Source organism: Marmota flaviventris, chromosome 14 (assembly GCF_047511675.1).
Source record: "Marmota flaviventris isolate mMarFla1 chromosome 14, mMarFla1.hap1, whole genome shotgun sequence".
Classification (NCBI taxonomy): Eukaryota; Metazoa; Chordata; class Mammalia; order Rodentia; family Sciuridae; genus Marmota; species Marmota flaviventris.
In genome coordinates this window covers 29,928,937-29,943,846 of record NC_092511.1, presented here as the reverse complement: position 1 = coordinate 29,943,846, position 14,910 = coordinate 29,928,937, and the positions used below count along the sequence as shown (strand labels likewise).

Below are 14,910 nucleotides of genomic sequence, written 5' to 3'. Positions count from 1 at the left end.
TTTCTTGAAAGATTTTCCCTTTATAGTTAGTTTTTAGCAATCTGACTTACCTGGTTTTCTTTATATGTATCCTAACTTGAGATTTGCTGAGCTTTTTGGGTCTGTATTCAAATTCGGTAACATTTTAATTATTCAAGTATTTTTTCATCTCTGTTCTTTGTCCTACTTCTGGTTTACTAGCTACATGTTAGATGTTGCTGCATAGTTCTTTTGAGTCTGTTTTTCTTCATTCTTGTTTCCCCTTGTTCTTCAGATTAGAGAATTTCTGTTTTCAAGTTTACTGACCTATTTTGTTTTTTAAACTACCTACAATCTACTTAAGTCTATCCAGTGACTACTTTATTTAAATTATTGTAATTCTCAGTTCTGGAATATTCATATTCATTCTCTCTCTCTCTCTCTCTCTCTCTCTCTCTCTCTCTCTCTCTCTCGCAGTTAACCGCTGAACCACACCCTCAGCCTATTTATTTATGAGAGAAGCTAAGTTGCTGAGGCTGGCTTTGAACTTTGAAGAGGGATCCTCCTGCCTCAGCTTTCTGAGTCCCTGGGATTACAGGCATACACAATTGTGCCTGGCTTCATTTATCTTTTAATAGTCTGTTTCTTAGATGAGATGTTCCGTTTATTCATTTATTATTAAGACCTTATTTGTTTGTTTGTTTGTTAAGTCCTTGAATATATTTACAGTATCTACTTAAAAGCTTTTCTCTGCTAAGTTCCCAGTCTAGGTCATTTCAGGATTAGTTTTTATTTGCTGTTTTTCCTTCTTGACTATGGACTACATTTTCTTCTTTGTATGTCTAGTAATTTCTGATCATGTATATTACATGTTATGCATTGTGAGATTCTGTTATCGAGATTTTGTTGTTGCAAGCAGTTCAGTTACTGGTAGATCTTGACCTTGTGTAGGCTTGGCTCTATATTTCATTACCGAGGATCTGTGGAAAATTTAGAAGACCTTTCCCCATCCTCCCAAGTTGTCTGTACTAAATCTTCAAACTGTGTGTCATGCAGATCATTCCAAGTCTTGATTTTAGGTTTTGCTTTGAATGGTCTTTCAAAAGGCTTTATTCTAGAACATGGTCCGTAGTTCTAAGATGTGGCCTTTCTAGTGTCCCAGCTTGATGCCACCTGAATTGTAAGATAACTCCACTCTGACTGGGTCAGAACTCCACAGTTTCTCAGAATTGTTTGACTTCCTGTGGCCTTTTCTTTCCTAATCCTGTAGTAGCTGTCCCCTTGGTATTATTTCCCATGCTGAAGACTCTGGGCACACATCTGCACAACTCCTTTTCCTCCTGCACCCTGCCTTACAGATTCCTATTATGTTAGTAATCCTGGGATCTTTATTTGCTTGTGTTCTAGTACATCATGCTGTGGAGGGAATTGTTCCTGTCCAAAGAACTGGGGGAACAATTCACCTTGTGTTGCCTTAGGGGTTACTGTTTTATATTGCTTGAGTAAGGGTTTGAAAATAATGCCTTAATTTGTTATGTCTAATTTTATTGCTGCTTTTGGTAGAGAATTCTGGTACCAGTTGCTATAATGACTTGAAGTCTCCAATCTTCTCATGCCCCATTTACCTATATTTTTATAGGTTCAAAGCAAAGCAAAACTGGGGATAATCTATATTTGTAATCTACCTTTTTCCTACTAATTAAAAAAAAAAACACTCCTATTAAGAGTGTTTTTAAAGCTGTGTAATATGGCTCAAAGTTCAGCCACTTTCCATTTTTGAGATACTCAGCATTAATCTTAACTACCAGAAATAACACTGGTAAACTTGTACATCTTTGTTAGTATTTTTGTTTATTCCTTTAAAATAAATTCTTAGAAATAGGTGTACCTAGGGCTGGGGTTATGGCTCAGTAGTAGAGTGCTTGCCTAGAACGTGTGAGGCACTGGGTTCGATCTTCAGCACCACATAAAAATGAAATACTACAACTAAAATATAAATATTAAAAAAAGGTGGACCTTGATGTAACCTCTTTAAGGTTTTTAAAAATATGTGCTAGAATGAACTATTGAATGCTTAGCTCTATTTTCATTTGAATATATGTTATAAAAGTTTAGGTCTTAGTACTGGACTCTAAAACATTACTTTGCTTTCTTTCAGATAACTGGTTTTATAAATGGACTAAGTAGACAGAATTAAGGTTACTTTCCATAAAAATTTGAGATTTCTGTTTGAAATATGAATAATAACCTAAAATACACTTTAATTGCTTCTGAAAAGCAAATTGATTTTTACTTTGTTCTCTTCTTGTAAGTTTAGTTTTGAGTTGATGTAATCTAATATTAGTAACAGTTTATTGTAATGCAGATTTGTAGCACCATTTTATTGTCTTATCTAAAAATTATGCTTGAGGTTTGCTGACAGATCTAGGTCAGCTCTAAAGTGTAAATTTTGCTGTTGGAATCCATGTTGAATGTATGAATTTGACAGATTTAAGATGAAGTATGATTAAACAGTAAAAAGACAGGTGTCTTTTAAAAAAAGTAGATTTTATTTTATTAGAGCAATTTTAGATTCATAGCAAAATTGAGCAGAAAGTACTGTTCTCACATTCCTCCTCCTTCCTCTACTACCAGCATCCTGCATGAGAGTAGTTCATTTGTTAAAATTGATTAATCTTCCCTGACACATTATTATTATCGAAGTCCATAGTTCACATTAGGGTTCATTCTTTTTTTAGGGAGAGAGAGAAAGAGAGAGAAAATTTTTAATATTTATTTTTTAGTTTTCGGCGGACACAACATCTTTGTTTGTATGTGCTGAGGATCGAACCTGGGCCGCGCGCATGCCAGGCGAGCATGCTACCGCTTGAGCCACATCCCCAGCCCCCTAGGGTTCACTCTTGAGGTTGCGTATTCAGTGGGTTTTTGGAAAATGTATAACATCAGGTATCCACCATTATAGTATCATAGAGAATTCATTTCTGTGCCCTAAAAAAATTGTAATTCATCTTTCCCTCTCCCTTAATCCTGGCAACCATGGGTCTTTTTAAAGATAGGTGCCTTTTTGTAGGACTTGTGATGAATAGATTATTAGATATACTTAGTGCTAAGGTAAGGAGAGAGAGAGATTTGAGAAACTGGCAATCATCTAGTTGTCTTTTAGCTTTAACCTTGAAAGACCCACTTTGGCGCTGAGTAGGGAGAAATGACTTGGAACTGAATCAGGAAAAATACTGTAGGACTGAAATCTACTCGTTCCGGTACTTTGGCATATAAGAATGGAAATATAATAAGTATTCTATACACAAGACTTAATTGACATTTAAAGTATTAGGTTAATACTAAATTCAGAGACTTGTAATTGTAGGTAATCACCAGATGCTGATATTTACAGGTATTCTAATGAAATTTACCTATAGTTCTCTTTTATTCAGTTGCCTTTATCAGTGTTTGATGAAATATTTTATGTTTATTTATGCCAAATATGGTGGAGATATCATCATGGAGTTAAGGTAGGTGAATCACATCATTGTGTTTTCCATGATACCTTTGAAACATTTTTGCCACACTTGCATTTTAAAAAGTCTTTAGCCTCTGTATGTGTTTATCTGAGGTGCATATCTTTATTCATGTCTATGAAAAAAACTTAGCCACAAGGTAACTATAGCTAACTAATCCAGGTAAATTTTTATGTTAATAAAGGCTTTCTTCCTAGGGTTTTCCCCCCCTCTCTTTTTCAATTAAGGAAAAAAGAAAACTAATGCTTTCTTTACAACAAGAACAAAATTGTTGGTTTTTTACAAAATCACCAATCTCCACATTTGGTTGTTGTGATATTTTAGTACTTACTAATTTTAAGTTCCTTTAAATCAAAGTGTTTTACTTTGTGGAACCATCAGTTTTCATTGTAATTTTGTGGTCAATACCCTTAACTACTCTTGACTTGCTTTGATTTCCCCAAACTAATTAATTATTACATTTGCTTCTAAAATAGATAATGGTAGATGTAAGACTTCTGAGTGAAATGCTTAAATATATTCTTTCAAAAAGTATTAAGCATCTTCTAGGCTAAGTGTTAAGCATTGATTAAGGTACTGGAAGATAGAATGAGTGATCAACAAGATGATTAGTGTTGAACACTAGAAGATACAAATGTAAATAAATGTAAAAGGGTTATTTTAGATATTGAAAAGGACTATGAAAAAAAACCCTTTAAAGTGTTAGGGATGGGGTCACTATTTGGATTGAGTGGACAGGGAAGACCACACAGAGGAGATAACATTTGAACTGAGGCCTGGGGTGGGGCGGAGGTAAGATACCACGTGAATTTTTAGGGATAGAGCATTCCATTCAGAGGTAAAAGTTTTGGGCAAAGATTCTAAGGTGGGAAATGGGTTTATCCTGTTAAAAGAACAAGAAGAAGTCCAAATGGCCCAGGGCTTTGGGAATGAACAGGGGTGTGTAATAAGAAATAAGAGGGGAGGCAGGAGTCAGATCACATGGTACTGTGGAGGTTGTGGTAAGGAACTTAGAGCATGGGTGTTTTTTGTTTTTTTTTGGCTTGTTTTTCTTAATACTCTGGTTATAGTGGGACGATAATAATTGAGTTTCAAGCAGTGGTTTGGCACTATAGAAGGGGAGACATAATAAATATGTACTTACATAAATATTAAAATATTGTATTAATATAGAAGGACTAAACTTGGTTAGGAGTCTCAGGGAAGATTATTGTTCTTGGGAAATGACATTTAAACTGAGAATTAATGAATAAATATGAATTGATTAGGGGAACACCATGGGAAAGAGTATTCCAGGCAGAGAAATGCCACAAGTAAAGTCTGAGTCTAGAGAGAACTTAATGGCATAAGTATCTAAAAAAAAAAAAAAAAAGACTAGTTTCGTTTAAAGAGGGGAAAGTAGCACCAATGCAGCCAGAGATTGGTAGCATGTACAGGATCTTGTAAGGCGTGTATAGGATTTTAATCATTAGTCTTCTGTAACAGTGATTTTAAGAAAGAGAGTAACAATCAAATTTACATTTGACTACATTATTTATTTCCTACTCTGGAGGTTGAATTGGTTTAGGGGAAGGGAGTAAGTGCCTTAATGACAGAGAGCAGTTGGGTACTACAGTCTAAGTGGGTCAAAGTAGTGGTGATGGGAATAGAGATGCTATCAACAGAAATTGTGACATGAAGGTGAAGTTAAGAATGTGGCTATTGATTAAATTTAGGAGTAATGGAAAGGAGAGGTGTTTCAAGGACAGCTCTCAGATTTGTGCCTGAGCAAATGGGTATATGGTGGTGTAGTACATAGCTACGGGGCAGATGAAAATTACTGTAGTGTTTTGGCATTTCAAGGTGTAAATTAAAGCCTCTCCTGTTGGATTGGTTATTTTAAAACTACTGTTATATAAACTTATTATGTACCATATATGTTTCAATTTATGTAATCCTGATGACAACTTTGTGAGGGAGGTGCTGTTATGATCCCCATTTTACAGATGAGAAAACAGAGAAGCTGTGACATTCCCTGAGGCAGTTTTGCCCTCTGGCTTGTGATCTTAACCATTGACTAAGATTGGAAGCTTTTAATCACAATTTGCATACTGTTTTATTGTTTATCTGGACTTTCTAATGATATATTAACTTGGAATTTAACTGTATTGTGTCTTTCCTGGAAAGTCAACTTTTTGTGCATTTATTTATTTATTTGAATTTTTTTTTTAAGTTGTAGATGAACACAATACCTTTATTTTATTAGTTTATTTTTATTTTTTTAAAATGTGGTTAGGGTAACAAACCCAGCACCTCACGCATGCTAAGAAAGCACTCTACCACTGAGCCACCTCCCCAGCCCCAACTTTTTGTGCATTTAAATAACATATTTGGCTATAGTGGTATGACAATGAAACAGTGATAATATCTTCTTTAATTAAATATTGATTTCTTTTACTTCCCCAAATTTTGCTTCTGTAAGTTTCTTTCTCTCTATAATGCATTGTCATTGTTTGTAGCACATTTTGAAATAGTGTTGTTGACTTCCTTTATAAAGAATTTAATAACGGCTATACTACTAGGTTACTTTTTTTTTTGTATTGGGGATTGAGCCCAGAGCCTCATGAATGCTAGGCAAGTGTTTTACCACTGAGCTATATCCTCAGCCATATTAGGTTACTCTTACAAAATTAGGGACTTAGCTTTATGGTGGCATTTTTGGAAGCTTCTTAGAACCTTATCTTTGCCCTTTAAATTCCAGAATGAATTCATATATTCAAAATTCCAACATTCAAAATTCATATATATGTTTTAGTCTTTGTAATGTAGAATAATTTTCCAGGGAAAATTGGAATCTGAAGTATCAGGAAAAATTGATTTTATTCCCTGTCAGTTTGTATTTTCTTGGTGCATACAGTAGCAAAAAGCCTTTACAGAAGGATGCAGTGCTCAAGGGGTAAATGTGACCAGCATTCTTTGTCCTATTACAGAAGGAGCGGGAAGTCCAAAAGTACTTGACTCTCTCTTTATTAAATTATTCTCAGATGAGAACGGGTGGTGGGGGGTGCATTTGAACTTTGGCTGTAGATGTGGTTCTTAATGAAAAGTTTTGTAATACAGGGAATAAAGTAATTTCTTTCTTTCTTTTTAAAATTCTAGGGGAGGATTATGAAGATGATGACCTAGTAAACTCTGAGGTTATGAAGAAACCATGTCCAGTACAGATTGTCCTTGCTCATGAAGATGACCATAACTTTGAGCTTGATGAAGAAGCTTTGGAGCAGATACTGCTACAGGAGCACATACGAGATCTTAACATAGTTGTGGTATCTGTGGCAGGAGCTTTTCGTAAAGGGAAATCATTTCTGCTGGACTTCATGCTTAGATATATGTATAACAAGGTGAATAGTGTCTTTTAAGTTGAACCTAATCAAAACAAATAACTGCCAACCAGTTATTTAAAAAAAATATATATATATACATATATATATATATACATACATATATATATATATATACACACACACATATATATATAAAACAAGTATTGTTTCTTTAATTTTACAGAAATATAGTTCTTTAATTAGACTTCTCTATTAAGACAGTAATGTAAGTTTGAGCTCTTGATTCTTCTTTATCTCTGTTGTTCCTTTTGGGACATAATACATATTGATGCATATGCTTGAACCTCTATATTCTAGGCAGTATAGTAGTAGTCCAACATGTTTGAGTGTATCCTGAAAATATTGGAAGTACTACTTATCTTGTCTCCCTTTTTATTATTTCTTCACTTTCATCTTCCTAGATACTTTTACTGTTAGTGAAGTTTTCTGATAGAAACTTGCAAAAGTATACTTGTGTTTCTCAAATAAGTCACTTTTAGTGAATAAAGTCCAATTCCTTAGAGTGGCTTCTATGGCCTTCCATGGTATCTGAGCCTTACTGCTTGCATCCTTACATCAAGTATACTGTAGTGTTTGCTCTTCTCCTAGTATGTCATGTTATTCTCAAATATCCTATTCTTTGCTAATCTTTTCATAGTAGGCCTTTCTTGATGTCCAAGTTTGTTAATTCTCTTCCCAGCTCTCATGGCACGTTTTATTAATATTACTTCAGTTTTCTGGCTGGTTTACCTTTTTGTTAGTGGTGGGACTTACATTGATTATCCTGTCTCCAGTACTTAATGCTACTGTGTGTTGTTGATGTCTGTTTGCCGGATGAATCTCCCTCCCTCTACACACTTTTGCTTTTAAATATTTACTATGTTCTCCCTGACTTTGACTTTCAAAGTCAAACACAAAACAAAAAATAAAAACCACTTGACTTAGTGTTTTTCTAAAAGCTGGAGTCAAGTGGGAGGGATTAAGTTTGATAGGGACCAAGAAGAAGGATTTGAAAATTTTGGAGTGGAACACTTAGGATAGGTGGCCTTACAGGAATTTTTGACATAAGCCACTAGAAATAAAACTTTTAACAGAATTATGTAATTATCTGAGTGTTCATCTTTTTAAGTTCTGTGTAAATCTGAGTTTGCCTTGAAATAAGGTAAACTTTCCCAGTTGGTTTCCCAAGAAGCTTTTTACTAAAGTCTTTTTATAGGTATCTCTTTAGACCTTTTCAGGTATGCCTGAGTATCAAGAAGGTAGTTCATATTAATGAATGACATTTTATGTGTTTAGGAAATTAGGAATGGAATGTTAACGATTTTTCATTTAGACTTATTTTCTAGAGCTTAATATATGAAATAGAAAATGTATAAATAGTGGCATATTTTTAAAAAAATCTATAATTTGGAAGATATTAAAGAATTTTGATGTTTTTTAACTCCTTAACTTCTTGTGTATTTCATATTTATCTGTTTCTGAGCTGTTCACTGTAAATGTATTTGATTCCAAGTAGGTCACAGATAGTAAGTAGAATGTTAGAAGGGGAAAGAAGCTTAGATTGCTTGTCTAGGAATGACAGAAAAGTTTCACCTCAGGTAGCATTTCTGATTCCATCTCTGGTCAAATTAGTGACTGTTAGAGGAGGAGTAGCAGCCTACATTTGTCATTCACAATCGTGGAACTAACAGAACTCCCCCTTTCTGGAGGAGGCACTGAAGCGGTGGAAAGGTTCTGATGACCTCAGGAAGGTTATATACCTAGTTACTGGCTTCTGTGGTGAAATTATCTTTATGCATTTTAACTTATAGAGTTTTCATATAGAATTTCTGATATAAGTCACCTTATTCTGTTAATCAGAAATTATATTACATAGTGTCTGATTTGGGGGATCACATACTGATCTTTTCCCATGAGATGTAAGTAAAGAAGGAAAACCAATAATGGGATAGATTTGAATACTTTCCCTCAACCTATATACCTGCAAAGATGATATGCTAGCTGAGAGAAGTAGAAGAGCAGCAGTTTGTATCATCTTTTAGTGTCTTCTCTACTGACATGAGTCAGTTTATGTAAGTGTGTGTTCACTAAAGGAGCTAAATGTGTAAACCTTTTACTTTATAGTTTAGAAATAGATGAGTATTTTTATTTTGAGTAATTAGTAGAGGAATACTAACATAAGGCTGAATGTGAGCTTTTTGTTAGAAAAATTCAAAAACTTCAGTAGCAAGCTTTTAAAATCTTAAGATTATTTTGAGATTTCTATTTTAAATCTCTAAATATAGGGGAAATTCTGATTTTTAGGTCTCATTTTCTTGTGAAGTTAATACCTTTTTTTATGGTTTCTTTTTGAGCTACTACTTGATATTCATATTCCCACCACCCAGATGAAGATATAGAGCATCCCTCTTTGTTCTCTCACTCAGTTAATTTTTATCCCCTCAAGTAACTATTATTCTGAACCTCTTATCATAAATTCTTTTCTCCCATTTTTGAACTTCTCAGGAATAAAATCATAACTGTAGATATTCTATATATGGCTTATTTTGTTACAGTTCTTACTGTAAAATGTACACATCTCACAGTTCATTATTTTTGTTGCTTTAATATTCTGTTTGATGATATTGTGCTTTATTTAACCATTAATCTGTTGATGATCTAATTATTTTTAGTTAGCTGATTTTTGTGACATGTTTTCAAAGTGAAATAGATTACTCTAGTATCAATAGGAATTGTTAGAAAAAAGCTGATCAACTTGTCACATGGCTACCATAAAAGTACTTTCAATTCCTGGAATCAGTTTACAGAAATCAAAAATTAATGTATTGAATTAAATTATGTAATATATGTAATACTTAATACCGTGCTTAATATATTGACACTGTAAATGATAGCTGTTGTTGAACTTATCTAGTGATCTTAATTCTATGCAGAGTTGCTTCTACTTTATATCATTTCTTATTTTTTCTTTTAAAAACTATTATAAAGAATTTTAGGGCTGGGGATGTGGCTCAAGCGGTAGCGCGCTCGCCTGGCATGCGTGTGGCCCGGGTTCGATCCTCAGCACCACATACAAACAAAGATGTTGTGTCTGCCAAAAACTAAAAAATAAATATTAAAAATTCTCTCTCTCTCTTAAAAAAAAAAGTTTCCTTTAAAAAAAAAGAATTTTAAACACATGTCAGATTAGACAATCATATAATGAATGCCCACATTCTTATTTTTAGAAATCATGAACTCTTATCAATCTGACTCCACACCTGAATGCGTTGTTTTGAAGTAAATCCCAAGCATATAATTTCATTTGTAGATGTTTCAGTGTCTCTTAAAGAAAAGGACATTATAATAATGTCATCATACAGAAAAGTAGTAATAATTTTTTAATATTGTGAAATGTTTACAACCTTTTACTTGCTACAGATGCTTTTTATGTTTTAACAGTTTGAATCCAACCAGATGAGATCTACATTATGACTTGATGTTTTTAAATTGTTTTAAGCCCTGTTTCTATTTTTCTTGGCAAGTTATTTGTTGAAAAGACCAATTGTGCTATAGAGCTGCACATTTCTGGATTTGCTAATTTTATCCCATTGGTGTTGATTCTATAGACTTGATCAGAATCAGGTTTTATTCATTTTCGGCAAGAAGACTTCATAGATGAAGATATATTCTTCCTCAGTGTCTTTTCATATAACAGTATTTGAGTATTCATTGAATTCTAGGTACTGTGATTATTAAGCACTTAACAGGTATTATTTTATTGAGTATTCATAATAATTCTACATAGTAATATTAGTATTTTACTAATGCTAATATTACTAATATTAGCATTAGTTAAATTTTAACTTGCTTAGTTTAAGAAATGAGGTTTAAACTAAGTGGCAAGGCCAATTTCATTATTTCCCCACATATTTCCAGTATGTAGAGGTTCCATATAGGATGTTCCTACACTATATTGCTCTTTTATAAATGTTTGCTTTTCACTGTTTACTTCAGAAGCTGAAATAGACTTGACAGAAGAACATGTGCTAGTGCAAATGTAGTAATGTTTCTTGCTGTTCACTAGTTTCCAAGCAAAATGAATGAAGGATCTTTGCTTTGTTTGGTACATAAGAGTTTTGACTTTTCCATAGCATATTTTCAGAAGATATTTTAAAGAAACTATCCTTTATGTAGTTTTTATTCTTTACTATTTAAGGACTTGCTTCTAGAATGCTGCCAAAGAGCAGGAATAAAAACTATATTTAAGCATCATATGCAATACATATAACTCACCTGAAACATGTATGAATCAGCCCTATGGATGTTGAATTTAATTTCACTTTCCTCTCCAAGGCTAACAGTGTCTGAGTTGTAAGACTTATGGGAAATGTGTGAATACATGACGAAAAACTTGTTTTGTTTCATGTTCTTTTTCCAAGAAAGAAATGTACTTGGAGGAAGAAAATATCTTAAAAAGCCTCTTCTTGGTCATTTTATTTTTTTATTGTGTTATAACTTAAATGCAATAAATGCATAAACCTTAGTATAGCCAGTTAATTTTTAAATAAGTATGTTTTTTAACCACTACTTCAAATCAAGACAAAACACTTTCTGCATTTTAAAAGACTCACTTATTTCTCCTCCCAGTTATTACTATTCCGGCTCTCAAAGGCCACTATGCTGACTTTTATTATCTTAGATTATTTTTGTCTATTTTGGAAGTGACATGATTTGTAAAAGTATGTATATTTTGTGTCTGATTTCTTTTATTTAACATTAAGTCTAAGAGATTTATCTGTGTTGTTAAATGCATCAGAAATGTCTTTTTGTTGCTAAGTGATATTTCATTGGAGGAATATATCACAATTTAATTACCTCATCCTCTATTGATATACATGTAAGTTGTTTCTAGTTTTTGTTTCTTCTAAATAAAGTTGTTGTGAATATTCTCATATATATATATAATTTTTAAGAATTACTTGGGAATATACACAATTCTGTTAGGTTTATATCTAGGAGTAGAAATTTGGGTCATATGACAAAATACCTTTTTAGCTCTACTAGTGGCTGCCAAATATTTTTGCAAAGAGGTTTCACCAATTGCACTAGGCAATATAGGAGACTTATAGTTGTTGTATTCCTTGTAAATGTCATCTTTTAAATTTTAGCCATTCTGATAGGTGTGGATTTTGTTTATTTTAAAACATTATTATACTTTATACTGGTTCATTAGTTCATTGAACTATCTTCCAGATTTAATCTAGAGGTTTAGCTTATTCATTTAACCATTTCAATTGAATTTACTTTGGAATATTTCACTTGTTTTAAGTGAAGCATTGTAACTCTTATGTGATAATCTGAAATTTTGAATTTTCTATCATTTTTACCAATGTGAGAAACAAACAAAATTTGATCAGAATTTTAAGTCCATAAGGAAAATAAAAATTGTAGGCTTGTTAGAGGGTGTTGGAGTTGGCTAGATAGCAGTTTAATAACTGGTGGTGTCTCCCTTTTCTGTTTTGGTACCCCTCAAGGCCACCTTTTTGTTTTTAAGTTGTGGTAAGATAGGCAAAACAAAAATTCACCACATTAGCCATTTATAAGAATACAGTTCAAAGGCATTAAATTTATTTATTAATTCTGTGCAGCTATCACCAACCACCTTTCATCTTGAGGACTTTATTTTCACAAACTAAAGCTGTGTTACTATTTAAATGCTAAATCCATTTTCCTCTCCTCTCAGCCCCTGGCAATCACCCTTCTACTTTCTGTCTGTATGCTTGACCACTCTAAGCAACTCATGACTGAAAACATAACATTTCTCTTCTTGTGTCTGATTTATTTCACTTAGCATAATGTCTTCATGGTCAAAGATGCATTTAAGCAGAACTTACATTATTAAATTTCTCCTTAGCAAATCTCTAAGTTCTTAGAAATGTTCTTTGCTTGACTTTGTGACCCGGGTCAGTTGTAATGCCAACTATTTGTCCAGCCCTGGAAAGAGGAGTTGGACATGAGGCAGGGATGGGAGATCAGTAAGATTAGACACATTTTAATTATTTCAGAATTAATGTTCCATGTTTTTTTTTCTGGGACTTGAGTTTTCTCACATTCAACTGAAAATACTAAGCTACAATCAATGGTTAGAATGTATATACTAGTTCTCTCCACCAGTTTGGGTATTGAGTGTTAATAACCTGTCTCCTGAATAGGTACTTATTTTATACAGGTTAGGATTTTCATTTGTGGGGCTTTTAACTAGGGATGATCTCCTCCTTTATTGTAATGCTAATTGGGTCTTAGTTTTATACTTTTTTGTCTTTTACTCCAATCCAAGCTGAGTTATTATGGCTTCTGGATGGACTTTTATTTTTTTAGCCTGGCTGTTGTGGAAGGAGTCAGCAAATGGGAAGCTGGTGTGTTCTGATGGTTCTGGGCTTGTCTGGGCTACCAAACTCTGGGTCTAAAGCTTATATAGCTGTTGTTTCATTTTGTTGCTACAGACAATTACTGTTCCTTTGGTGAAATATGAATTTGTTTTTTACTATTTAGAGTTTATTTATTGCTGGTAAGTTACAAAGACAAGCCTTTTTTGGCATGTGCTGTGTTTATTCCACTATTTGACTACATTTGAAGTTCAGATGACTTCAGATTGCCTTTTGCAATTGAGAGTTATTCTATAAGATCTCCTCTTTTCCTACTATTTTAAATTGAAAGAATAAGGTAGCTTTTGGAAATCTGTGAGTTTTGAGGGTTTTTTTTTCTCTGTAGTAGTGAATGGAATCAGATTAGTGTTTTTCAAGTTCCAATGTTTGCTTTTAATAAATTTAATAAATTTTGAGATGGGGTCTGTAATTTTTGAGACATAATCATTGAGACTGTCTCTAGAACCTACTAAAATGTTCTTGGAGAGGAAAAATTTTGTTCTTGTTCATTGCTCTATCTCTAGAATCTAGAACAGTGACTGGCAATTGGTAGAGGTTCAGTAGATTTGTTGAATGAGTGAGTGAATGGATGAATGAATGTATTTTATGAAAGCTTTAATGTTCAGTATGTTAGAGAAATAACATTTCAAAATTTTGAAAATCTGATTAACTTGGTTTTCTGATTTACCTTTTCTTTTATCTTTTTTTTTTAAAGAGAGAATGGGGAGGGGGGAGAGAGAGAGAGAGAATTTTAATATTTATTTTTTAGTTATCAGCGGACACAACATCTTTGTTTTGTATGTGGTGCTGAGGATTGAACCCGGGCCGCACGCATGCCAGGCGAGCACGCTACCACTTGAGCCACATCCCCAGCCCTCTTTTATCGTTTTATTAACTAATCCATTGAATATTTTACAATATTCCCATTTACTAAGAAGCAATGATACATAGTAGATTTTTATGAGACACTAATTCTTTTAAAATTTTTTTTGAAGGGGGGTTAACAAGCACATTAGCCTATGACTTTAGTCATCCATAGTTCAAAAATTTTATTTTTACTGCTTTGTCTACATAATTATATTGTTTCTAGAATAATAAAGAAGCTCATATTTCTTCTGCATCTATTACCCATGCTCAAAAGGGAGCACAAAACTTTAATGTTTTGAATACCTAACTACAAACCAGGCACTATTTGACCTGCTGGGAATTCATGAGAATGAAACAAAACTGCTGTCATGGAAAGTAATTTTGTTTAGAGAAGTAGTTTTGTTAGAGAAGATATAGAGAAGCAAGATAAGTAAAATATGACTAAAAGTAGACTTCTCTAAGAGGATAGTGTCTTTTAACTTATTTGTGTAGGTTACACCTTTTAAAAATGGTTCATTCAATACCAGATTTCTTTGACATTTCGAGAGAATGAGTAGGTTCTCACATGTGGCATCTGATTCCCCCACCATGTCAAAAAATCTGAATCTAGGCAGAGAAAGGTGTTGATGGCTGAACAGTGTATGCATTTGGGAAATGGTGATATTTTTTTCTTCTTCTTTTTTTGGTGGAGGGATATGGTAGAAACTGGATATGTAAGTATTGGTTGGGAATATCAGAAACAGAGAAAAAATAGATTAAAGGGGCATTGTTATGAAACAGGTCTCTGGATGGATGGTC

At 33.3% G+C, this 14,910-nt stretch overlaps 1 protein-coding gene across 3 annotated transcripts in view; it reads left to right on the top strand.

The window, feature by feature from the left end:
- Atl2 (atlastin GTPase 2) overlaps positions 1-14,910 on the top strand; it is a 54,151-nt gene that overhangs the window by 22,065 nt on the left and 17,176 nt on the right. For all 3 annotated transcript variants that reach the window (XM_027933485.2, XM_071601507.1, XM_027933486.2), the window contains exon 2: positions 6,615-6,856. In XM_027933485.2, coding sequence (XP_027789286.1) covers positions 6,615-6,856 — 242 coding nt within the window. The remainder of the gene's footprint in view (positions 1-6,614; positions 6,857-14,910) is intronic.